Source organism: Equus asinus, chromosome 2 (genome assembly GCF_041296235.1).
Source record: "Equus asinus isolate D_3611 breed Donkey chromosome 2, EquAss-T2T_v2, whole genome shotgun sequence".
Taxonomy (NCBI): Eukaryota; Metazoa; Chordata; class Mammalia; order Perissodactyla; family Equidae; genus Equus; species Equus asinus.
This window is the reverse complement of record NC_091791.1, coordinates 35,498,657-35,524,375: the sequence shown is the minus strand read 5'-3', so window position 1 is coordinate 35,524,375 and position 25,719 is coordinate 35,498,657. Positions and strand designations below refer to the sequence as shown.

The 25,719-nt window shown below is 41.0% G+C and overlaps 1 protein-coding gene across 4 annotated transcripts in view; it reads left to right on the top strand.

Annotated features, from left to right (window-relative positions):
• The window catches only part of PLCE1 (phospholipase C epsilon 1), a 293,833-nt gene that overhangs the window by 218,445 nt on the left and 49,669 nt on the right, over nt 1–25,719 (top strand). For 3 of the 4 annotated variants that reach the window (XM_044753862.2, XM_044753858.2, XM_070486909.1), the window contains 9 exons: nt 7,319–7,994; nt 15,309–15,491; nt 16,914–17,031; nt 17,630–17,786; nt 20,602–20,724; nt 20,809–20,945; nt 23,066–23,304; nt 24,873–24,934; nt 25,016–25,181. In XM_044753862.2, coding sequence (XP_044609797.1) covers nt 7,319–7,994; nt 15,309–15,491; nt 16,914–17,031; nt 17,630–17,786; nt 20,602–20,724; nt 20,809–20,945; nt 23,066–23,304; nt 24,873–24,934; nt 25,016–25,181 — 1,861 coding nt within the window. The remainder of the gene's footprint in view (nt 1–7,318; nt 7,995–15,308; nt 15,492–16,913; nt 17,032–17,629; nt 17,787–20,601; nt 20,725–20,808; nt 20,946–23,065; nt 23,305–24,872; nt 24,935–25,015; nt 25,182–25,719) is intronic. The other variant, XM_044753870.2, reaches the window with a different exon arrangement.

Genomic DNA, 25,719 nt, shown 5'->3' with positions numbered 1-25,719 from the left:
GTGTTTGTGGGTATGGGAGCGTACCCTGAAGATGTCAACTTCATTATCATTTTAGAAAAGCTAAAATGCTTTTAGGAATGCTACCTTTCATTGAGCCTCAGAGACCAGACTCTGAGCTTTCCCTTTACCATCCTTCCCTCTTGCCTGGGATTCCTTCAAGTGATATGTTTCTTACCTCATCACTTCACCTCTCATGAAATTTTTATTTCCAATTTTCTGCTTATTCTCTTGTCCTCTTTCTAAACATGTTACCATTGACAACCTAAGAACATTGCCCTTCCACTTCCATTTTCCAGTTCCTGCTTGTGAGCACTCTTAGAAGGGAAAAAAGCACAAGAATGCAAATATTTCTTTTACAAACCTGTGAATTCCTGTTGAAACCCTCACACTGAAACCTATGTACCTCAGTTCCAGGAATAGTTTCCTTACCCCAAGTGTCTGCTACTTTGGAAAGAACCACTGCACACAAAAGATGGGGGTGGAGTGTTTAATAGAATCCACTGAAACCAGAGCAGCCAGCACTGTTTCCGAGACCATCTGCCAGGACTTGGGAACCTGTTCCTGATTCAGAGCCTCATGTGAAAATATCCAGCACAGGGTTGTGGGCGGCAAGGGGATTTCCAGATCCCAAAACCCCTAAGAACCGTGCTTTGTTGTTGATATGGCTAAAACCAAGACTCCATAAACAATAACCTCTAGCCCCTGTCCCTGTGGCAGCCACCAGCCCTGTGAAAATCACATCAAAGAAAGAAGGGACAATCTCATGTCCTTTGGTTCACCCAGCCTGCAGGGCACTCTTACAATTTTTCTCAAACCTCTCAGCTACTCCTGCCAAAAAAACTCATTCAAAGCACTCACAGAAACCCCAGAGAAGTGATCATAAAAAGTTCAAGACCTCAACAGGAAAGGAATAGGGTTGAGAGAATCTCAATATGTCAGTGGGATCTTAAGGTCATTTCGTCTGGCTTCCCCAGCACGGATGAAGAAGTGATGCCCAGAGAGGTGAAGTCACGTGCCTAAGTGTCGCCCAGCAGAGCTGGAGTGTAAGCCCAAGCGCGTGTTCAGCCTCAGGGCAGGATCTTTTCTCCTGCGACGTTTAAGGCATTTCTTGTCCTGGTACAGGGACTAACTCAGCTTCTTTTTATTTCTAGTACCTGTAGATTAGGAATATCTGAGTTCTAAAAACATTCTAGTTACATTTCCTATGACCAATAAAGCTCCTTAACAATGACTTTTTAAATTTAACAGCGTGAAGAATAAATGAGCTTTGCCTGTGTGAGTGTGTTTAAGTCATGGCGGCATAAGAATAGCATATGACACTATTATTGGAAAATGGAAATTAAGAATATTAAGGTATGTAGAGAAGAGTGTTGGATCATAGAAGAGCTGCAAGTTTTATTTTCAACTCTGTTGCCCCTCTTTAAGATGCTGCGGCTTAAGAAGGATTTGTACATTTGGAGAAATTGAATATACGTAGATAATGAATACAGACAGCACCTTAGAATGGAGGCTGCTTGAACCAGTTACGAGCTCAGACCTTGCTGTCACATTGCCTGGGACTGAATCTTACCACTCCCACTTGCTATTTGTGTCACCGGGATAGGTGACTTAATTTTACTAAGCCTTGGCTTTGTCATCTATAAAATGGGGACAATCGTGATGCTTTATAGGGTTGTTATGAGGATTATGTGAGATGATATATATAAAATAAGCAATTTTACATCGCAAATGCCATATAAATGGTGACTCTTGTAATTAATGTCTGACGTCACACCTGTGAATGCCAGGCTGAGGCATCTGGAGGCTCGAGCACTTAGGTGTGGGCACCCCTGGCAGCAGTCATCATTTTAGGAGCTCCCCTCCATCACACTCCCCTTTCTTACTGGAGAGAGCTGTTTTCTGCGCCCTCCTACCCCAACAGCCTCCTTAGAGACTTGTCTGGACAATAATCCAACCCCACAAGGGTAGAAAGTAAGAAAGCTATGCATAAGGAGGGAGCGTATCTAAGAAAAGATAATAGTTACCAGGATTCGTCTCACACACACACACACACATGCACATGCACGCACAAGATAATAAAATGATAGGAAACCAATCAGTTATTCTCCACAGACGATGGTGCAGACAAGTCCCAACCTTACAGACACCCGCCTCAGGCACAGCTAGCTGCCTGCTTCAGCCCAAACCTTAACGTGGTCTCCACCCTCGCCAGCTTTGCTGACGGGAACTGGGACTGGGGATACCTGGGACTCTATTTCTCTCTCTTCCTGTCTCCTTGGCCAACACCCACGACCCAGTCCTCCTTCTGTGACCTGTAACAAAGAAAGCCATTTTCCCACTGTCTGTGCTACATTCAGTTTAAGCTTGTTTATTGCTCGAATCCAGACTTGAAACTGGAACACCATTTTCACAGAAAAGCAATGTGTGAGTGGCTATGTTCTAGAAATATTGACTTTGCAAATACAAGTCAGACAATAATGATGTTAGTAATATTTAACATGCTATTATTTAAGAAGAGCCTACTTTTAAACAAACACTGTCCTAAATACTTTGCATACATTAAATGATTTAATCCTCACAGCAGGTCCATTTTACTCAGGATCTCACACCTTGCAGAGCCAAGATTTAACCTCAGGCAGGCCGGCTCCAACGTCCACATACTCCCAGATGTAATTTAGAAGCTGCCTGTAGTTGAGGAAAGTGCTAGGTTAATTAAAAGCAAGAATTTGCCAGAAGCAAGCTTAAAACTCTAAATTTTATTACAAGGAACAGCTGTAGGTAGTCCTTTGGAAAAGGTGTACATTTTCTTCTATCTTACAAAATTAAATTAGAGCTTTTTTATCACTTGATGAATCATGTTCATGTAGTCATATTAAATTTGTAGGAAGTAATGAACCATTTATTAAAAAAATATATAACCAGGTTGACAAATAGCCCACTTGTCCCCTAATATAAGATATTCCTCACGGAACATTAGAAAAATGTTTATCTGTCAATTTATGTTTTCTAACTAAAGGATGCTGGAGAACTTTTTCAGGAGTCGGATACAAACCCTCCTTCTCTTTTCTCTTTGGTCCTCTCGGCATATGACCTATGTTTGACAAGGTAGTTGCTTTGCTGGTAAACCACATCTTTGATCCTTGGTTAATGTTATTTGGTTCCTAAATAACCCTTTAAGTTTCACCATATTCCTTCTTGTAAACTCCCAGAAATGTGTCTCCGGAGAGAATCCAGCACAAAAGTGCATAAAATTCATTATATGATCTGAGAGACAAAGCTATTAGTTTCCTTTTTGAAATGAACTCATTTCACTACAAAAACAGTCAGTTTTATCTCGGGCATTGGTCCCTGGAAGAATGCTTTTTACTGGAATTGTTAACACCAGCATTAGTTGTTCTGGTGTTCCAGAATAGAAACTGATACTAAGAAAGACAGGGTCCCTTCCGTCCCAGCTTTCTTCATGTCTCAGCAGCAGAAATGGGCTCCAGAAAAGCCTCATAATGTTTCTTTTCAGGCACTATTATTTATAATACCTGTCGTTTTTCACTGGCAAATACTTAATTGAGCTCAGAAGTCAAATTAAATGGAATATGGGAAACACCATTTCTCTTGCTATAAATTAAAATCAGAAGTTCTTTGTCCAAATTAACATGTGCTGTATTTCATGGATACTGACACTTCCCAATTGAATCTTTTTTGCTCTTAAAACAACAAGTGTGACATGGAGAATGTGGACATGGTCCCAGAGAAAGGAAATAAAAAGATTAAAGGGCTTGGATGTGGCCCTGAAGAAAGCCCCTCCGGAGGAACAGCTGGGCGGATTTAGCCTGGTGCAAAGGAGGCGGGGAAGGAGAAGTGGCAGGGACGAAGCCTCCACCTTCCTATCTTTAATTATAGTCATTTACTTTCCTGAGCCCAAGGCTGTGCTGAGTGCTTTACAAGTATTATCTTATTTGAGCTTCACCATTACTCTCTGAAATGGGTGTTCTCTTTTTTCCATTAACAGCTAAGTAAAGTGAGGCTCTGAGAGGTTGAGTGATTTGACTAGGTCACACAGCAAAGAGGTGATGGAACTGAACATTAAACCCAGAGTGACTCCAGAAGGCATGTTCCTAACTACCGTATTTTATATATAAAACGTGGACAGAAGTATCATATAAGTGGACATAAGTGTTGAGTTTCCACTGTTACTGAGAGTAATTTCAACGGGATGGAGCTAAATTAGACATAAGGATTTTCTTTCTTTTTCTTTCTTTCTACACATCTTGAGGTGAAATGTAGTTTTAAGAAAAGTGTGTAAAATAGAATGTAATTGCACATAGCACCCAGATCTTGATTTCTAATAACATTCTTCAATAAAAGAAAGCAAAGCTCCTTGGAGAAATGGCTGATTCCAGGACTTGGGCAGGGAATACACAAGACTAGCCCGGAGCATCTTGTGCCAGAAATTAAAGAAGCGTTTTAAACACACACACACACACACACACACACACACACACACACACACAATAATGAGGTTATGTCAGAGGAACACAACAGCCAACTGAAAGAGCTCGCAAAGCTGAAACAATTTAAACAGCCTCAGTGCTATGAAATTATCACCTGAAGTATTGAATAAATGTCTGTGAGTCCACATACTTAAATGATAAATAAACAAATTCTTCCCGTGCAGAAGAATTCCAACTAATTTAATAATTTAGAAGTAATTTAGATACTCTGCCCTCCAGCAGGTAGAACGTAACTCCTTACTCCTTGGGTGGGTTGCATGTAGTGACTTCCTTCCAAAGAGGACACTATAGAAAGGGGTTAAAAAAGAAAAAAAGAAAAAGAGTAACTTTACAGTGGACATGACCAACACTGCCTCAGCCAGTCACTGTCAACAGGGATGCGTCACGTTGGTAGGGTACTCCCTTGACAGGGTGTGATGAGAATGGCACTCTGCCTCTGTGGTCTTCCTCCCGAAAACCCAGAACTGCAGTGGAATTATGAGAAAAATGTCAGGCAAATTCTAATTGAGAGACATTCTAAAAAATACCTGACCTGCGCTCCTCAAAACCGTCAAGATAACAAAAACAAGGAAAGTTTGAGAAACCATCATGTTTAAGAGGAGGCTAAAGAAGCCTGATGGCTAAATGTCATATGGTATCCGGACGGGATCCTGGAGCGGAAAAAGCACATGGGGAAAAACTAAGACAATCTAAATAGTGGATGGACTTTCATAATAACGTATCAGTATTGGTTCATGAATTGTGTCAAATACACCATCCCAATGTAAGAGGTTAATAATAGGGAAAACTGGATGTGGGGTATACTGTCTTTGCAATTTCTCTACAAATCTAAACCTACTGTATTCTAAAATTAGAAGTTTTTTTAAAAACTAATGTATTTGAATATTCATCAAGTGAATGCATGTGTAACTGCCACCCACAGTGAAAACATTGTCCGCACCTGTAAACCCCTTGTTTACCTTCTCGATTCTGTGACTCCCTTTCCCGCAGAGAAAAATTTGCTACTGTGAATTTCATGATAATACATCCTGCTTTTCTTTATCAGTTTACCACTATTATACATTTCTAAACACTGTAGTGTAGTTTTGTCTGGTTTTGGAATTTACATTTACGTAGATGCGATCATACAGCGTGTGTTCTTGTGTCTGTTGCTTAAGATTTGTCCATATTGTTGCACGTAGTTAGCTATTGCATGTTCATTTTCATTGCTCTGCAGAATTACATTGTATGAATACATCAAATTTTATTTATACATTTTATTGTATATTGCTGGACATTTGGGTTGTTTCTAGTGTGGGTTATCTGAAAAGGATATCCTGACCATCAGATTTGTGAGATCTCTTGTAGATTTCTCTTTTAAGAATGTTACTTATGGAGGCAAGGAGGAAGAACCTGCTGTTTGAAAGCAGGAGTGGGCTCTTGCTCCGGGACGGGGATCTGGACTCAGAGTCCAAGCAGCCCAGTGCTGCTGCTCATGCCTCGCCAAGAGGCAGTAGGCCGCCACGTGCCTCCAGATGATGGGAGCATTCCTTCCCAGAGATGCACGGACCAGCTCCTTCTCAATTTTATCCACCACTTTGCTAGTGATGTCTATGGATCAAACAGCAGAAACCTTGATCCCACTAACAATTCTACGTGCTTCCAAGAGCGTGAGTCTCTCTTGGGCACATTTCTATCAAGGTGGCCAGATAGAAAGGAAGCAATAAAGTCTCCTAGCCTTCTCCTCAGACCCTCCTGGCCTAATAATCCAGCTTCCTGACTCAGGGAAGACAACTTGCTAAATTTCTAAGCAAACAAGTCCTTTATGTGCACATGTGCTTGCACATGCACACACACACACAATGAAAATCTAAGGTTGAGTCAAGGAGAGCTGGTCTCGCTTGCCTGGCTACCGTGACAGTATTTCCCAATGAGTGTCTTTGCCCTAATCATTTTTTATTTTTAACAGACGCACTTCTCAGGCCAACTTATAAGGAAAAATAAGGAAAGGAACCATTAGATCAGTTATTGTATTTTTAATACCAACAACAATAATCTTCATTACGTATTTAGTTTTCCCTCTTGTGTCAGGAACTGTGTTAAATACTTTACATACATTTCCGCACTTAATTTGAGCTACTTGTGAAGTAAGTTTTCTTACTCTTTTTTGTCTATGAGGAAAGTGAAGTTCAGAAGGGGTGAATCGCTTGCTCCAGGTTACCCAGCTCAGAAGAGGCCTACCCAACGCAGTCTTAAGTCTTGTTTTGCCTGTTTTAGCCCTGTTGTATTCAGTTCCTGACTTTTGTTTATGATCAAGTAGAACGCAGATGAACCTAGTGATAAAGATCTCAGGCTAAAGAGTCAGACAGACGAGAGTCCTGCGTTGGGTAGGCCTCTTCTGAGCTGGGTAACCTGGAGCAAGTGATTCACCCCTTCTGAACTTCACTTTCCTCATAGACAAAAAAGAGTAAGAAAACTTACTTCACAAGTAGCTCAAATTAAGTGCGGAAATGTGTGTAAAGTATTTAACACAGTTCCTGACACAAGAGGGAAAACTAAATACGTAATGAAGATTATTGTTGTTGGTATTAAAAATACAATAACTGATCTAATGGTTCCTTTCCTTATGCCTGTGGTCAGACACACTGCTGTATATAAGGTTTTAGAATACAGCTATAAAAAATTACTCTCTGACTTTTAGCATTTTATGTTTCCTATGCTAATTTGAATTCACTGTGGAATGAAAAATGATGTCCAGAGCTAGTGAAAGGATTTGTGTTGTTCTCACTTCTGATTATTAAACAGATCAAATTTGTATCTTTTTCCATCAGGTTTATAATTGGAGATTTGCTAGATTCTGAAAATGACATCTTTGAGCAGCCCAAAGAATGGGACCCTCATGGATCAGAAGAGCCACAGAAGGCGTTTGACCATGGGACAGAGCTCATCCCGTGGTACGTGCTGTCTATCCAAGCTGATGTGCACCAGTTCCTGTTGCAGGGGGCCACGGTCATCCACTACGACCAGGACATGCACCTCTCTGCCCGCTGCTTCCTCCGGCTTCAGCCTGACAATAGCACCTTGACCTGGACGAAGCCCACCACTGCCTCCCCAGCCAGTGCTAAAGCGAAACTTGGTGTACTTAGTAACACGTCTGAGCCTGGTAAATTCCCGTTACTGGGCAGTGCTGGATTAAGCAGCCTGGTGGAGGGGGTCTTGGATCTGTTTTCAGCAAAGGCTGTGTACATGGGACACCCTAGCATTGATATACACACTGTGTGTGTTCAGAACAAACTGGGTAGCATGCTTCTCTCAGAGACTGGTGTAACGCTGCTCTATGGGCTTCAGACCACGGACAATAGGTTATTGCACTTTGTGGCACCAAAGCACACAGCTAAAATGCTCTTCAGCGGATTGTTGGAACTCACGAAAGCTGTAAGAAAGATGAGGAAGTTCCCTGACCAAAGACAGCAGTGGCTGCGGAAACAATACGTCAGCCTCTATCAGGTAAGGGGTACAGCCTTCCCTCTCTTCTCAGTGACATAATTCTCAAGATACAGATCTTGTAAACACACGCTTGGCAACTAGACCATCAGAGTTCATTCTCCTAGCTCTGTCACTCACTACCTGAGTGATATTAGGCAGCTTTTACCTAACCTCTGTGCCTCAGCTTCTTATCTATAAAATGGGAGTAATAGGGCCTGGCCCCATGGATGAGTGGTTAAAGTTCCACACACTCCACTTTAGCGGGCTGCGTTCGCAGGTTTGGACCCCAGATGCAGACCTGCTCTACTCACCAACCACACTGTGGAGGTGTCCCACATACAAAAAAATACGGGAAGGTTGGCACAGATGTTAGCTCAGGGCTAATCTTCCTCAAGCGAAAAAAAAAAAAGAGGATTGGCAATGGATCTTAGCTCAGGGCAAATCTTCCTCAGCAAAAATAAAATAATAATAACAATACCTATTCCTAGGGTAGCTGTGATGTTTAACTGAGTTAATATGTGTAAAGCCATAATGCAAATTCATATGTATAAAGAATAGTATCTGGCTCATAGTGTGTCTTATTATTATTTTGTATGAAAATAGTGACTGTGGTCATTGTACTTCTCACTTCTGGAAAGAAACCAGTTCATATAAGCATTTTCACTTACTCCAGGTTTCAGGTGAAAGTGTTGTAATCCGAATGCTTTTATTGTTAATTAGGGACTAGCTGATACATTGGGAACCTTCACTTTGGAAATTGAAATTCCGATTCATTGCCTAATATGCTACATGACTCTCAGAGCATGTGTGTTAAATATGGATAGTACTTCACTTAATGGTATTGCTGCCTAACTGTAGAACTACTAAGATTAAAAGAAGCTTACCCAAGGGGGCTGGCCCCGTGGCCGAGTGGTTAAGTTCGAGCACTCTGCTTCGGTGGCCCAGGGTTTCGCTGGTTCAGATCCTGGGCGCGGACATGGCACCACTCATCAGTCCACGCTGAGGCGGTGTCCCACATGTCACAACCAGAAGGACCTGCAACTAAGATATACAATTATATACTGGGGGGTTCGGGCAGAAAAAAGCAGGAAAGAAAAAAAAAAGATTGGCAACAGTTGTTAGCTCAGGTGCCAATCTTTAAAAAAAAAAAAAGAAGACGCTTACCCGAATGTGGGAGAACTCATACATGGAGCTCTTCCTAACCAGGTTTGTAGTGGCGGCAGCCTTTAGGGGGCAGTTCTCACAGTGGGCTGCTTTAACTGAGTGAGTTTCTTATTAACCCTAAATGTTCAGGTACTTTAATAGCCTAGCTAGGGGTGGTGCGGAACTGGGCTGAATGAGACAGTGAGAGAGACAGAGTGGCATGCTGTGGGGGAAGGAGGGCAGGGATTGCTTGGAAACTGAGTCGCAGACCCTGCCACACTGTTGAAATGGTGCTGTCAAATGAGTTGTATGAAAATATTCAGCTTTTGTTTGTTATACTTTTTGATCTTTTTGGGAAAAAATTATCTTTTTTACTAGTGTCACAGAAGAAATAGAACGATGACTTAATACTCAAATGACTGATTTCCTGTGCTTTTTACAGTTCTAACATGTTTCTGACAATTAAAAACATTTTTCCCTCTGGGATGTTAGTAGAAGCACATATAATGCCTCCTTTTTCTCCTGTCCCCACATCCATGCAATAACTATGGGTAGAGATCATATCCTGAGTAACTTGAGTAATTAATTAATAAGCACGTAGGCCTATAGACACAACTTTGCTAATGCTGCACAACACCAAGCCAGTTTTAGTTAACTCATCGAAAACAGAAACCAAAATACCTGCTTCCTGTCTGCTCCACAGGGAGCTTTCAGTGCAGTCAACTGCTTGGAAGAAAGATTTTCAGAGCTATTATGAATATTGATTTTTTTTCCTCCCTAAAGCCCCAGTACATAATTGTATATTCTAGTTGTAAGTTCTGAGAATATTGTTTTTTAATTACAGCCATTCCTCAGTCTTCTAGAATGATGAAAATTCATTCAACCTGGATGTAAAGCAAAGTCTTTGAGCTCAATTACAATCCCTGTCATAAAGCCTGCGTGGTGTATTTGTTCCATGTGTTTCCTTCCCAATCTTATAGCATAAAGTAACTGAATTAACACATAAGGTGTCCTTGATTTCTCGTTTCCCCTGGCAACCCTCAGTGTTTGCTGAAGGAGGCACCAGGTGAGACCATAACCAGCAGATGGGAAGAGGTAAGAGGTGCTGCTGAAGCAGAGCCAGAGGAAGTGACCTTCAGCAGACTCAGTCCTGCCCAGTTACAAGCACAGCTATGTGCCTCCCTGCCCCCAGCCCCCAGCCCTCCTCCTCTGAGTGGAACCAAGCCTCACACTGTAAAGGCACAGCCGCTCCGTGTACCCCAGTCACTTCTGAAAACATGGGTGATGTTCTTCCTCAAGACGTTGTTCTACATGAGCCGCCCGGGAAGACAGGAAACGTGTCTTAGAAACACACTCCATTTCTTTCTTTAAAAAAAAGTGAAGGGCTGGCCTGATGGCGTAGGGGTTAACTTTGTGCAGTCTGCTTCAGCAGCCCAGGGTTCACGGGTTCGGATCCTGGGTGTGGACCTACACACCGCTCATCAAGCCATGCTATGGCAGCATCCCATATACAAGGTAGAGGAAGATTGGCACAGATGTTAGCTCAGGGCCACTCTTCCTCAAGCAAAAAGAGAAAGATTGGCAACAGGTGTTAGCTCCCCCCCAAAAAATTGAAAAATGTCAGTGGACTTATCGTTTCCCATCATATGGACCAGTTCCCAAACTGTCTCAGGGAACGTCCAAAGGATGCTAATTTGGTACTTGGAGAACAAAAGGTCAAACAGGCATCATGCTAAATGCCCCTCTTGGTGACTTAGAATGCAGCTTAGCATGTTCAAGACTCTGAGAAGTCCTAAAGTACAAAAGAAAACAATTGAAATATATCTATAAGTTAAAGACATTTATGAGAAGTCTTGGGTTCTTCCAAATTTCTATTAGGAGCTCTATAACAATATTTTTTTATCTCCAGTTTAAGTGCTTATATAGAAAGTAATCTTTGTGATGTCAGAGCCCCCTTGTGTGATGAATGTATGTGAAGTTACTTTCAAGTGCAAGTATTTTATACTGGTAAAGATAAATCAATCCAATGGAAATAGTATCAGGAGATAAAGCAAAGACAAGAAGAAACAGTGACGTTTGTAACAAAGCCTAGGAATACAGGAAAATAAAAGAAAGTAAACTGTGCTGAGATTTGATGTGGGCTGTGGAGGAAAGACTGGTGTCCTGAGCTTTGACTCGAGCTTCTCGGGGGCAGAGCTGAGAACCCCTAATCCTGGGTATTTGGAAAGATCCCTGGGAAGCTGAGAAGGCTAAATACAGGATTAGCAGATAAACTTCTATGGTTGTAAGCAACAGAAACAGATTCTATCTATCTTCAAAGGAGAAAAAGGATTTATTCAAAGGATTAGATTAGTTTAACAGTCTTCAAGATATCATTTGCAGAGATATGCCAAGAGGCAAAAGTGCAGGAATATTTTCTAAGGAATCAATTTTCTAATCCTCATCTTCCACATGAGCTGTTCTCTAAAACTGAGAATGTGCCTTCACTCACAATAGTCCTTCTCCCAAATTAAAAATAGAAGGTATATCCTTCACCCATACCAAACAAATTTATTGTTTTATATAAAATGAACGATTCAAAGTACATTTTAGTTCCCAGAAAGTCTCCTTTAAAGATTAAGCAAAGGCATCCTGCCTTTTCCAGACCTAAAATATTTCCGTTAAGAGTAAAGCTTGCCCCATGTTGGGATGTTCTGAATTTAGAAAAATCAGAGCAGTGGAGGTGAATGGTGCTGGTTCTTTTATGTGTACATGGCAACAGGTCTATTAAAAATGTTTGTTAAAGATTTTATTTTGGGCCTAGCCCGGTGGTGCAGCAGTTAAGTTTGCAATTTCCGCTACAGTGGCCCGGGGTTCACTGGTTCGGATCCCAGGTACGAACAGGGCACCACGTGGCAAGCCATGTTGTGGTAGGTGTCCCACATATAAAGTAGAGGAAGATGGGCACGGATGTTAGCTCAAGGCCAGGCTTCCTCAGCAAAAAAGAGGACTGGCAGTAGTTAGCTCAGGGCTAACCTTCCTCAAAAAAAAAAAAAATTTTTAATTTAAAAAAAAAAGATTTTATTTTGTGGGGCTGGCCTGTGACATAGTGGTTAAGCTCACATGCTTCACTTTGGTGGTCCTGGGATTCGAGGGTTCGGATCCCAGGCACGGACCTGCACACTGCTCATCAAGCGGCACAGTTATTAGCTCAGTGACAATCTTCCTCACCAAAAAAAAAAAAAAGATTTTATTTTTTTAGAGCAGTTTTAGGTTTACAGTAAAGTTGAAAGGAAAGTACAGAGATTTCCCATAAACCCCCTGCTTCTGCACCCACACTGACGTATTGTAATCACCCAAAGAGCGTAGTTTACCTTAGAGTTCACTCTTGGTTTTGTTCATTCTTTGGGTTTGTACAAAGTTATAACAACATATATCCATTATTGTAATATCATATGGAGTATTTTCACTGCCCTAAAAATCATCTTTGCTCTGCCTGTTCATCTCTTCCCCCACCCTACCCCACCCTTTTCCCTCGCCCCCTGCAGCCGCTGGTTTTTTTATTGTCTCCGTAGTTTTGCATTTTCCAGAATGTCATATAGTTGGGATCATACAGTATGTAACCTTTTCAGATTGGCTTCTTTCACTTAGTAGTATGCATTTAACTTTCCTCTATGTACTCTCATGGTTCAACAGCGCATTTCTTTTTTCCTTTTTTGTTTTTTTTAAAGATTGGCACCTGTGCTAACATCTGTTGCCAATCTTTTTTTTTCTTCTTCTTCTTCTTCTCCCCAAAGCCCCCCAGTACATAGTTGTATATTCTTGCTGCAGGTCCTTCTAGTTGTGTTATGTGGGACACCACCTGAGCATGGCCTGACGAGCAGTGCTAGGTCCCCGCCCAGGATCTGAACCAGTGAAATCCTGGGCCACCAAAGTGGAGCGCACAAATTTAACCACTCAGCCACAGGGCCGGCCCCTCATTTCTTTTTATTGCTGAATAATATTGCATTGTCTGGATGGACCACAGTTTATCCACTCACCCCCTGAGGGCCATCTTGGTTGCTTCCAAGTTTTGGCAATTATAAACAAAGCTGCTATAAACATCCATGTGCAGATTTTTGTGTGGACCTAAGTTTTCAACTCTTGGTTAAATACCAAGAAGCGCAAGTGCTGGATCGTATGGTAAAGGTATATTTAGTTTTGTGGGAAACTGCCAAATTGTCTTCTGAAGTGGCTGTCCATTTTGCCTGCCCACCAGCAATGGATGAGAGCTCCTGTTTCTCCACATCCTCACCAGCATTTGGTGTTGTCAGTGTTTTGGATTTTGGCCATTCTAATATGTGTGTAGTGTTATCTCGTTGTTTTAATTTGCATTCCCTGGTAACATATGATGTAAGAGCATCTTTTCATATGCTTGTTTGCCATCTGTATGTCTTCTTTGGTGAGGTGTCTGTTAAGGTCTTTGGCCCATTTTTTAATCAGGTTGTTTTCTTGTTGTTGAGTTTTAAGCATCCTTTGTATATTTTGGACAACGGTTCGTTGTCAGATGTTTCTTTTGCAAACATTTTCTCCCAGTCTTTGGCTTGTCTTCTTATCCTCTTGATAGCATCTTTCACAGAGCAGAAGTTTTAAATTTTAATGAAGGAGTCTATTAAATTTTTAAAGATATGTTGGTTAAAATTCATAGATAAAATTTTGCAAAGTTTCTTTCAGATTCAGAGTATGTTATTCAGTAAGGTAGTTAAAACCCATTTATGAAACAGTGTCGTGAAATGTTTATTCCATGTTGGAGTCAATCATAGTGACTTGTTAGGGGACTTTCTTCAGTTCGCCTGCGTCAAGTGGAATGATCTCCAACCGTTTTCATTCTCTGTATCTCTGCAGTCAAGATTCATTTTCCAGAGAGGGAGATTCTGATTGGCTTATTTGGATCCTGTGCCAATCATTGGTCAAGGGAGGATGTTCCTCCTTGATTGACAGACCCAAGACTGTATCCAGTGGAAAAAAGATAAAGTAAAATTGGGGTATGGTTAGAGAAGAGAGAAATAATTAATGGACAGGAATAAGTGGTAAATATCCACTACCAGAGATCACCAAAAAGTTTCCCACATCCAGTATCCAAGTTACTCAGCATCTTGGGATCCGTAACAGGATGCAGGAAGTGGGAGGTCACAACTCATCATAAAATCAGACACTCATTGAACATTAGGATAAAGGAGCAAGCACAGATACACAGAGCCTCTTTATTATTTGCATATTATCTACAACAAAGCAAAATCTATCTACAAGCACTTCTTTGGAACTGCAAAGAAAGACCAGCCTTAAAGTTTTGCAGAAAGTAAAGACAGTAAATGGAAATTAATTTTAAAGGGCCCTTTTATACAACCTATGAAATATCAATATTGTCTTTAACTTATATTCGACTTTTTGTAGTTTTATTAACTGGCTTTCCTGACGTATTGGGAGAATCACTGGCCTTTGTTTAATTAATAAATGCCTACTGCTGCTCAACGCATGTAACATGGAGTTGCTTTATGAGAAACAGCTATTGTAAACCATAACCTGCCCCTTGCATGTGTTTTTGCTCACAGCATCATAATATGTATGGTGTTCTGAGTCCCCTGGGCTCTCTATCCTTGGATACCAGTCACTCAAGAGAATGGCAGCCCAACTATTTCAGTTGCTCCCTAGAGCCCTCCCAAGTGAATTTCATGTATGCCGCATACCCTATATTTCAAGTCAGACTATCCTAAGCATAACATAGATGAAAATCTACCTGGAATGATGCAATAACAAATAGAACTTGATTTTACTTAAATAGACTCACACACACATACACACATACACCCCCCAAGTCCTCCAAAGCCCTAATTTGCAAAGTACATTTTAATGAATTTTCCTACAGTGGTAATTCTGGAAGATAATCTTTGAAACTGGGATGGGAAATTTTTTTTGTTTAAGTTGAATTTGGCCCTATGAAAGCACATCACTGGAACTCAGCAGGGATGTGGCCAGGACTGCAGAGGACATGATGAAATCCCCAACAGAGAGTCCTGATAGTTAGAAAACAGAGCCACTTGGGTGGCCAGATCATTATTCCTTGGTGGCTGCCTTTGCTCTTCCACCTCTGGGAATTTACTGGAAGTCATTAATCTATTAACTTCCCCATTGCTTGCTGTTCCCTTATGTGTTCAGCATGTGGTTCTTTTGCAGGAAGATGGACGGTATGAAGGCCCAACTTTGGCTCATGCTGTGGAGTTGTTTGGTGGCAGACGATGGAGTACTCGAAACCCCAGCCCTGGGACATCAGCAAAGAGTGCCGAGAAGCCCAACGTGCAGAGAAACAACACCTTGGGCATAAGTACCACCAAGAAAAAGAAGAAAATCCTGATGAGGGTAGAGTGTTGCTTGTTTACTAAGCATCAGACCCAATCTATCCAGGACCATGGTATGGTCTACTTAGGTCATTTGGGTTAGGGACAAGATGAGATATAAAACAAATGAAATTCAAGGGCTTACCAAGTGCTTCCTATGTGGCAGGCCCAATGCTAGGAACCAGGCCCGATGCTGAATCAACACCAGGAAAAAGTCAGGGTCCGTAGAGGGACACAGACATGTTAACAAACACAGTGAGATCTAAATAAGAGTCATCGCCAAGCTGCCTACAGAGTGCTGTGGCAGCAGAAAGAAGGCAAATATAGGGCTGAGGGGCAAGCAGGGAAGGCTTCACAGAGAAGTTGACAGATGGGTCTTGAAGGATATGTAGGAGTTTACCAGACAGAAAACCCAAGGGAAAACGCCCCTGGCAAAGGAGGCAGCAGAGAGGCATGAAAGATTTGGTTTGTTCTAGGAAGCACATGTAGTTCTGGGGTCATGCCCCAAGCTGGAGCATGGGCTCTGTGGTGGCCGAGAAAGGACTAGAAAGGAAGAGGATCAGGTTATGAAGGTTTTAGAGGGCGAAAATACTAGATGTAGGACACAGTCTAAAATATATCATCACTGGAAGCAACCTAAATGCCCATCCACAAATGAAGGGTAAAGAGTGTGGTATATACATACGATGGAATATTATTCAGCCTTAAAAAAATAAGGAAATCCTATCGTATGTTACACTGTGGATGAACCTTGAGGACATCCTATGTGAAATAAGCCAGTCACAGAAGGACAAATGCTGCATGGTTCCACTTATGTGAGGCACCTAGAATAGTCAAACTCCTAGAAACAGAAAGTGGAATGGTGGTTGCTGGGGGCTCGGGGGAGAGGAAGAAGGGGAGTTGATGTTCAAGGGGCATAGAGTTTCAGTTTTGCAAGATGAAAAAGTTCTAGAGAAGCGTTGTACACCAAGGTACATATAGTTACCACAGTTCTACTATACACTTAAAAATGATTAAGATGGTAAATTTTATGTTATGTTTTTCACTATAATAAATATGTCATGACCGTATATTATAAATTGCACTCTATATGTTATCATTATTACATGTTAGTATATGTTCTACCTGGTTATCTAGAAAAATTCCCACTCTTTATATATGGAAGGCTATTGATACCTAGGTTGACCTTCGTCTGCTTCATGATTCTGTCTCTACCCGGAGATCCCAGGGATCGTATGCCTCCCCTTGGCGGCCCCCTCCCCTGAGGAGTGCTGCTTTATAGGGAAGAACAAATGGATAATGTCATGTAAGCAGAGTTGATCAGCCTTCACCAGGGGGAGGCAGTGTGAAGGTGGCTCAGTCTGCAAGAAGAGACCTGCCTGAACTAGAGCCATGCTGGGAGAGAAATACAGAGTGAGAAACATTGTGAGTCTCGTGTTCCCAGGGTGAGAGTGGAGAGGCAACCGACGATGAGATGGCCACCCGCAAGGTCAAAGTGCACAAAGAGTGTCGGAGCCGGAGCGGTTCTGACCCTCAAGATGCTAATGAACCAGAGGAATCAGGTAAGCAGAATATTCACATCTGAGAGGTTTTTCTTTTTAATTTTACGGAAGAAATATGCGTTTTCTTTTAAATTGTGACTTAAGTATTGTAGGCATCCTTAACAAAACTCTGTATCGTGTTAAATATACTTACCTTTGTTTTTAATTAGATGGTGTAACCCAAGAGATATTTCTGCAAGCACAGTACTTGGGAGAAAATTTCATTAATTACCTTGCCATTATTGACAGGGGGTATTAGGTATACAAGATACAATTTGATGGATTAGACCAGTGATTCTCAACCCCAGCTGGATATTAGAGCTTTTAAAAAAATATCTGGACGCCCTGGCCACACCCCAGGCCAGCCAATTCGGACACCCTCTGGCTGGGACCTGGAGATCTATATACTTTTTAAGCTCCCCAGATGATTCTAATGTGTAGCAAGGGTTGAGAGTCCACCGGATTAGTCCATTCATCAGAATATTTTGATTCTTGTTGTATGGAAATTGCCTACATAGATTGATTTGCTCAGACATTCAGAGGCATCTTTGGTTTTTATTTGATTTCTGAGGGAAAGTATAACCAGACTTATTATCTCTTCTGCCTTTCACTCTCACAGAGGCGAATGCCATCACGAGCCCTCCGAACCCTCTCCCTTCCAGAAGAGCCCACTCTTTGACCACGGCTGGGTCCCCTAACTTGGCTTCCGGGACGTCATCTCCCATCAGGCCAGTGTCCTCCCCTGTGCTGTCTTCTTCAAACAAGAGCCCGTCCAGGTGGGGCCTTAACATGATAAAACAGAAGGACCCTTCACAGCATTCACATTGTGTAGAAGGGCGTCCTCTTCCAGTGCTCTATGGAAAACAATTCCATTAAAAACTGAAGAACCCCAAATTCTTAAATGCTCCTAATTTTCCTGATTTTGTTCTTCTACCTTCTCACATTACTATAATTGCTCCTAATTATTTGACAGACCAACTCTTCAAAGGTCAGTAGCAATAATAAAATGCAAGCAGTGACTCTCTAAATCTGCACTGCCCAATATAGTAGCCACTAGCCACAGGGAAGAAAAAAAAAAAAGAAGTAACTATTTAAATTCAAATTTTAATAAATTAAAATTAAATAAAATTTAAGATTCAGTTCCTCAGTCACACTAGCCACATTAAAAGTGTTCCATAGCTCCATGTGGCTGGAGGCTACTGTACTGAACATTGCAGATATAGAACTTTTCTTTTCTTTTTTTGTTAAGATTTTATTTTTCCTTTTTCTCCGCAAAGCCCCCCGGTACATGGTTGTGTATTTTAGTTGTGGGTCCCTCTAGTTGTGGCATGTGGGACGCCGCCTCAGCATGGCCTGATGAGTGGTGCCATGTCTGCGCCCAGGATCTGAACCAGTGAAACCCTGGGCCACTGAAGCAGAGTGCGCAAACTTAACCACTTGGCCACAGGGCCGGCCCCCTATAGAACATTTCTATCATTGCGTAGCTCAAAATTGAAGAATAAATTGTTTTAATGTAATTTGCTTGACCCTTTGCTAATGAGTGAAATATATTTAATACTCTTCTCACATATAACATATACATGCCTAGAGAAATGAATGTATTGCAGCAAGTTGGGTATGTTTAGATATAATTCTAAAGCTGCCACTATAGTAAATTATTCTATAAGGTCCATGCAAATTGCAGATTTGAAACATCTGCCCTCTCAGAAGAAATATTAAAATGAAACTCTTCTAAAGGAATCAGAACACTACACCATCTCCCTCGACCCAACACTAAGGTTTAAGAAATGCAGAGGTTCCAGACAGAACCAAGATAAAGCAGCATTCTTTACTTTATCAAACAGAGGAGTGGGAGGAGGAAATGGGTCTGTGCGGACAGTGGCTTTGGAAACATTAATTACACACACACACACATATAATCTCTCTCTCTCTCTCAAGAAAGCTTGCTATTGATAAGAGCCCTACAGTGACTCATCTTTTATAAGGAAGCATTCTTTCACAATGGGAATAATGAACATAATTTATGCTTTATACATTCAGATGTCTACACTTGGCGAAAGTGAATCAAGGGTACATGGGAACTGTTTGTACACTCTTGAAACTTTTCTGTAGGTTTAGGTTTGTAATGTAATTAAAAGTTACAAAGAATCAGAATTCTTTACATTATATTTCAGCCTGTATAGCATCCCAGGTAAATAAAATCGCCAGAAAACTTGGGTTAAGTGGCCTTTCCCTTTGTTTCAGTCACTCATGAGCAGGAAAAGGAAGGACAGAGTAAGAGGAAAATCTTCTCAAAGAGGTAGAAGTGGAGAAACTAACATTCCAAATCTAAGATCACAGGGCCCCATCACAGGAGGACGGGGGTCCATGCCCACCAAGTATTCTAAAACAGAAGAAAAAGACAAGGCAGGGGGAGAAGAACCAGCCCGAATGCTGTTCAGGGAGAAAGCAAGACTGAGCCCTAGAAGGGGAAAGAGTGGACAAATAGTTTCCTAAAGTCAGAGGGAGATGGGTGCCTGCAGCCAGCAGCTGAGGCCGGAACAAAAGGCAGACAGGGAATGTACATGTTTAAATGCAAGTGATAAAGCCTCTTTAAATGACCTTTTTCCTCTTCCCGAACCTCTGCCCACTTTCCCACACCACACTGGGCATCAACATCCTATGCCTACAAGTAAAATAAACCTATCCTTCTGTAATACTCTTCCCTTAACCAAGGTGACCTTCAGATGTCCACACAAAACAATTTTCCATGAGTAAACATTGTTAGCAGCATTAGGGTAAACTGTTTATTCATTACAATATTCTCTATACTTTCTTTTATATTTGAAATATTTCTAAAGGGAAAAATAAATTAAAAAAACAAAGATGAAAAGAAAGATCCTGTTCACTGATAAAAACCCCATAGTCGAAACATTTCTCATACTATCCCGTCAGGGAACCAGGGTAGAAAATAAAAAATGGTGTCACACATTTTTGACAGCGTTGACTGATATTTTTATGTTGACTGGATACGGCCTTGGCAGGTGCAAATAGAATCCTAGGCAGAGTTGGCTTCTTTCCATTCTTAATATTTTTCTGACTCACATTTTCCATTAATATTAAAAGCTCTTCCCTGTTTTCATCTAACTGGAAAAGAAGACACTGATACGTTCAAGACTTTCTTCTTAAATGTGTTTCTATAATTTAGAATATAAGAAAGAACCTGCATAATTTTCCACAGATTATGATTAATTTTGAACTTTTTTTAGATGACTTTTCTTCAAAAACACTGAATTTATGTTTTTCTTCCCCCATTGACCTGTGACTTCAAAGAACTGTTTTGATTAGTAGAGGAATATTAACCTCAGCCTTGTGGCCTTATTAAATAGGCTGCAAACATGAAGTGGTTTCAATATCTAATATATTTTATTACCTCTAACACAGTATAGACTAATTTTGAGAGAAATGAAAAGGGAATCTAGAAAATACCCTAAACCTTAAATGACTTGCGATCCATCTTTTTGCTCGTATTGCTAATCAGAGAACGTCTGTTGGGGCAGAATGACCAGGCTGGCCCCAGTTTTGCCCATTAAGGCCGTGTCTTTGTTGCAGTGCTTGGAGCAGCAGCAGCTGGCACGGGCGGATCAAAGGAGGAATGAAGGGCTTTCAGAGCTTCATGGTTTCAGACAGTAACATGAGTTTCATTGAATTTGTTGAGCTGTTCAAATCATTCAGGTATGGCGTGCTTTCTTCTCACCCTTTCTCAGCTCCACATTTTTATAACAATACTCAATGTGAGGTCTTTTCCATTCCTCGCAGTGTACGGAGCCGCAAGGACCTGAAGGATCTCTTTGACATCTATGCTGTGCCATGCAACCGAGCCGGCTCCGAGTCGGCCCCACTCTACACCAACCTCACAATCGATGAAAACACCAGCGGTCTTCAGCCTGACCTAGGTTTGTATAACAATTTATTTCGCTTTGAGATCTTTCTATCTAAACATGTGATCCAATCGCACAAACCCTCAGCCTGTCCCACGTGGCATGCTGTTACCTGGAGGCTGGTGAAACACTTAGAGAATGATTTCAAGGTGTCATGGGGACAGGTACTATTGGCATTTGAGGCAAGGAAATTCATCATTGTGTGGGTCTGTCCGTGTATTTCAGAATATTTAATCAATAGAGCCCTCCAGTCATTCTGACAACCAAAACCCTTTCTCACCCATTTCCAGATGTCCACTGGGTGTGTGGTGTGTCCCAGATGAGAACAATCAGTCTCTTCTCTGCCTTCTTCAGGCAGATGGGTGCTCAACCCCAGGGTGGGAGCTGTCTGTCCTTTGACAAGGAAAATCTTTAGTGACCTCAACAGAGCATTCCTGTCCTATCCAGGATATTTTTCCTAATATGTAAACCAGAATGTCTAATTCTTCGGTCCCACTCACACCACCACCATTACCATCACCACCCATGCATTTTAAGCCTATTATTTTTCTCCTCTGCTCTTGTTGGAAACTATAAAGACAAAAAAGCAAAAACCAAAAAAAACTGTCCTCTTGTATGCAGTGGCTTTCTAATTATTTAAAAACTTATATTGTTCTTAAGCTAAGAATATTAACCTTTTTCAACTTTAGTCATAAAATGTGCATAATTATGGATTAATCAAGTAGTTGCACTTTTTAAAAATTACTAGACTTTAATTTTTTAGAGCAGTTTTAAGTTTACAGAAAAACATGAATGCAAAGTACAGAGAGTTTCCCAAATACCCTTCTCCCACATACATACAGTTTCCCCTATTATTAATATCTTGCATTAGTGTGGTATAGTGTTATAATTGAGCCAGTATTGATATGTTATTATTAACTGAAGTCAACAGTTTACATTAGTGTTCACTGTGTTGTACATGCTATGGGTTTTGAGAAAAGTGTAATAACATGTATCCACCGTTACAGTATTATACAGAATAGTTTCACTGCCCTAAAAATCCCTTGTCTTCGAGCTTTTCATTCCTCCCACCCTCTGTCTGAACCCCAGGCAACCACTGATCTCTTTACCATCTCCATAGTTTTGCCTTTTCTAAAATGTCATATAGTTGGAATCATACAGTATGTAGCCTTTTCAGACTGGCTTCTTGCACTTGGCCATATGCATTTAAGGTTCCTCCATGTCTATTCATGGCTTGACAGCATATTTCTTTTTATTGCTGAGTAATATTCCATTGTATGGCTGTATCACAGTTTGTTTTTCCACTCACCTTTTGAAGGACATCTTGGTAGCTTCCAAGTTTTGGCAATTATGAATAAAGCTGCTTTAAATATTTGTGTGCAGGTTTTGTGTGGACATAAGTTTTAAACTCATGTAGATAAACACCTAGGAATACAATTACTGGATCATATGGTAAGCCTACGTTTAGTTCTGAAAGAAAATGCCAGACTGTCTTCCAAAGTGCTTGGAATTAAAATGACTGGCCGTATCAAAGTTGGTGTAATGCAGAGCAACTGGGACTCTGTTGGTAAGAAAATGGAAGAGCCGTTTCGGAAGAGAGTCTGGCAGTTTCTTACAAAACTAAACGATAGTTTAGTTTACGATCCAGAAATTGTACTCCTTGGTGTTTACCCAGATGAGTTGAAAACTTGTATTCACTCAGAAACCTGCACACTATGTTTATAATTACACTTTTAAAGTGCAGAAAAACTCTAATTTTAAGGGTACATCTTCAGTCTTTGCAAACATAAGAATGTAGAAGTAGTTATTCTCGAAAACCAGACTCTGAATTCAGCCTCAAGTCCCCAATTAAATGTACATTTAGTTCCCATCTAATACCACAGCTTGTGGGCTTTCAAGATCATCGACCTGGCTCTTCCTTACTTTCTTTTATTTAGTCATTGATTCGCTATTTTATTCCTTTAATTGTGCGAAGCCAGGATAAGCACTGAGTTTGATCGCTTGTTTAGACAAATTAGTGAAGAGTTAATAATTAATAATTCCACAAAATAATATAATAAAATAATATCTCCAAAATAAACTTTGTGAAAGATGCTGGCTAGCTTGTCCATGTTCTGTGGGTGATTCTGTTTCAGATTTGTTGACCAGAAATGTCTCGGATTTGGGGTTGTTCATTAAGAGTAAACAGCAGCTGTCAGACAACCAGAGGCAGATATCCGATGCCATTGCTGCTGCAAGTATCGTGACAAACGGCACTGGGATCGAGAGCACGTCCCTGGGCATATTTGGGGTAGGCATACTCCAGCTCAATGACTTCCTAGTGAATTGCCAAGGAGAACATTGCACTTACGATGAAATCCTCAGCATCATCCAGGTTTGTACCCCTTTCCTGTGCACATGTATGTATAAAGCCTCTGACTATTCTAATTATTCTCTGCTAAACGTTTACTCTTTCTACACTTCTTTCCAAAGCCTTTAAGTCTGGGGCAGAAATAAAGGATTTTGGGGGCTTTCTTGTGAAATATCAAATTTATGTGTTCTTATTTAACATATAATTAACGTGGGTCCCAATCCTTCTCTTACTCAGTGACTATTAGAGGGAATCAGTACATGATTCCTTCTTGTTGTTCTAGCACATGCAATAGGATTGGTCATCTAGGTTTTCAACCTCTTTGATATTTTAACAAATATTTATTAGCTCATACTATGAGCCTGGCTCTGTTCCAGGACCTGGAAGTACAACAGTAAATAAAATCAAGTTCTGGCCCTCAAAGCAGCTTATATTCTAGTGGGTGAGGCAGACAATAAATAAATAAAGATGTAATTTCAGGTAATAATGAGTTCTCAAAAAAATCTAGCAAAGTGAGGGGATGGAGTGATGCAGGAGGGCTGTGAGGAGTAAGCAAAAGCCACTCTGAGGAGGTGACACTTGGGCTGAGCCCTGAATGAAGAAGCCCTGTGAAGGGCTAAGGAAAGAGCATTGCAGACAGGGTATAGCAAGCTCAAAGACCGAGGCAGGAGCCAGCTCCGGGTTTATGAGGAACAACGAAAAGGCTGGTGTAAGGGAAGCCCCATGAACCAGAGGGACAATGGTAGACCTGATTCCACACAGGGAGGCAGGGGCCGAATCCTCTAGGCATTTTAGGCCATGGTAAGGAGTTTGACTTTAGTCTGTGTGAAATGGAAGCTATTGGAAACTTTTGAGCAGGGGAGTAATATGATTTGATTTATGTTTTTTAAGAGGTCACTCTGGCCCCATGGGAGAATAAGCAGGAATAAACAGTGCTGGGGAAGGAATAGAAGCAGAGAGATGGGCAGGAAGCTTTCACAGTAATCCAGGCTAGAGAAGGTGATGGCTTCAACTAGAGGGTGGCAAGAGATAGGGGGGTGAGACCGTCCATTGTGGCTGCGTCACATGGAACAGAAATAGTCTAGGTTTTCAACCTCCCCTGTTACCTGATTGGAAATCAGTGGCTTAGCTGTCCAGCAATTGGATTGGATCACTGGAAATGCTAAAGATGTAAGATTATGATCACATGATTGTGTGCGCACTATAGCGTTATCGAGTACGAGCACCGTACTAAGTGTTCTGTGCAAATCCTCCCATTTCACCTCCCACCAACTCTCTGGTAGCTGCTATTACTATCCCCATTTTCACCTGTATAAACTGATACAGTTTGTTTTCGTATAAATCAATCTTATTCTTTTCTCTCGCTCTCCTTTTTTCTCTTAAATAAATATGCTTCGTATAATAAACTCACACATAATAAATGTTTTCTTTTGGACTAAAAAACTACATCTTACCACTACATAACTGAATTAGTTCAAATATTTGGTTTAGATGTTTCCTGATGAAAACAGAACAGCTTTAAAAAATGATGTGGTGGTTTTTTCCCCTTAGTTTCCTTTACCTAAATAACACTCTTTTTGGATCCCTTGCAGAAGTTCGAGCCCAGCGTTAGTATGTGTCATCAGGGCCTAATGTCGTTTGAAGGATTTGCAAGGTAACTCTTAAAATTTCTTTTGCCTATCATTTAACTGTGTCTCTTTTCCCCAGGCAGTCTAAGAAAATTTGTTTCCTCTAGGTTTCTGATGGATAAAGATAATTTTGCCTCAAAAAATGACGAGTCACAGGAGAACAGTAGAGAATTGCAGCTGCCCCTCTCCTACTACTACATTGAATCTTCACACAATACCTACCTCACAGGCCATCAGCTCAAAGGAGAATCCTCAGTAGAACTCTACAGCCAGGTACTAAGATTCCACTTGGAATGTGGTTTCCATTAAGCCTTATTTATGTAACCCCCAAAGTCACAAAAACCTGACCCCACACTCTGAAGAACTTATAAACTATTACATGTGAAATGTGAGGACACATGACGTGTGGGAAAACTGCCTATACCTCCAGTTGTTTTCTTTACTTCTTTTTGTTTTCTTGTTTCCCCCTCTGTCTATACTTAACCTTTATTCTAGGCAACAACAACAAAAAAAGCATTTGTTTGAAACTCATAGCTTTTAGACCCAAGTTAGTCTGACCTACTCCTACTAAAATTAGATTTTCCCATGGGAAGATTTTCTGATTGTTTCCCTAAATGCTAAATAAATCAATATATTGTAGTGGGAAGGCATAGTAGGAAATCCAACTTTCTACAAAGTTATTCCCAAAATATTGTTTGTTTTGCTTTGCAATTTCTTAGAAAATCAATCCCTCCCTATGGTAACGAACTCAAGAAAAAATTCTGCACAGAATGTAGGCGTGTTTCTTCACGCTTAAATTCATGGGAATGTC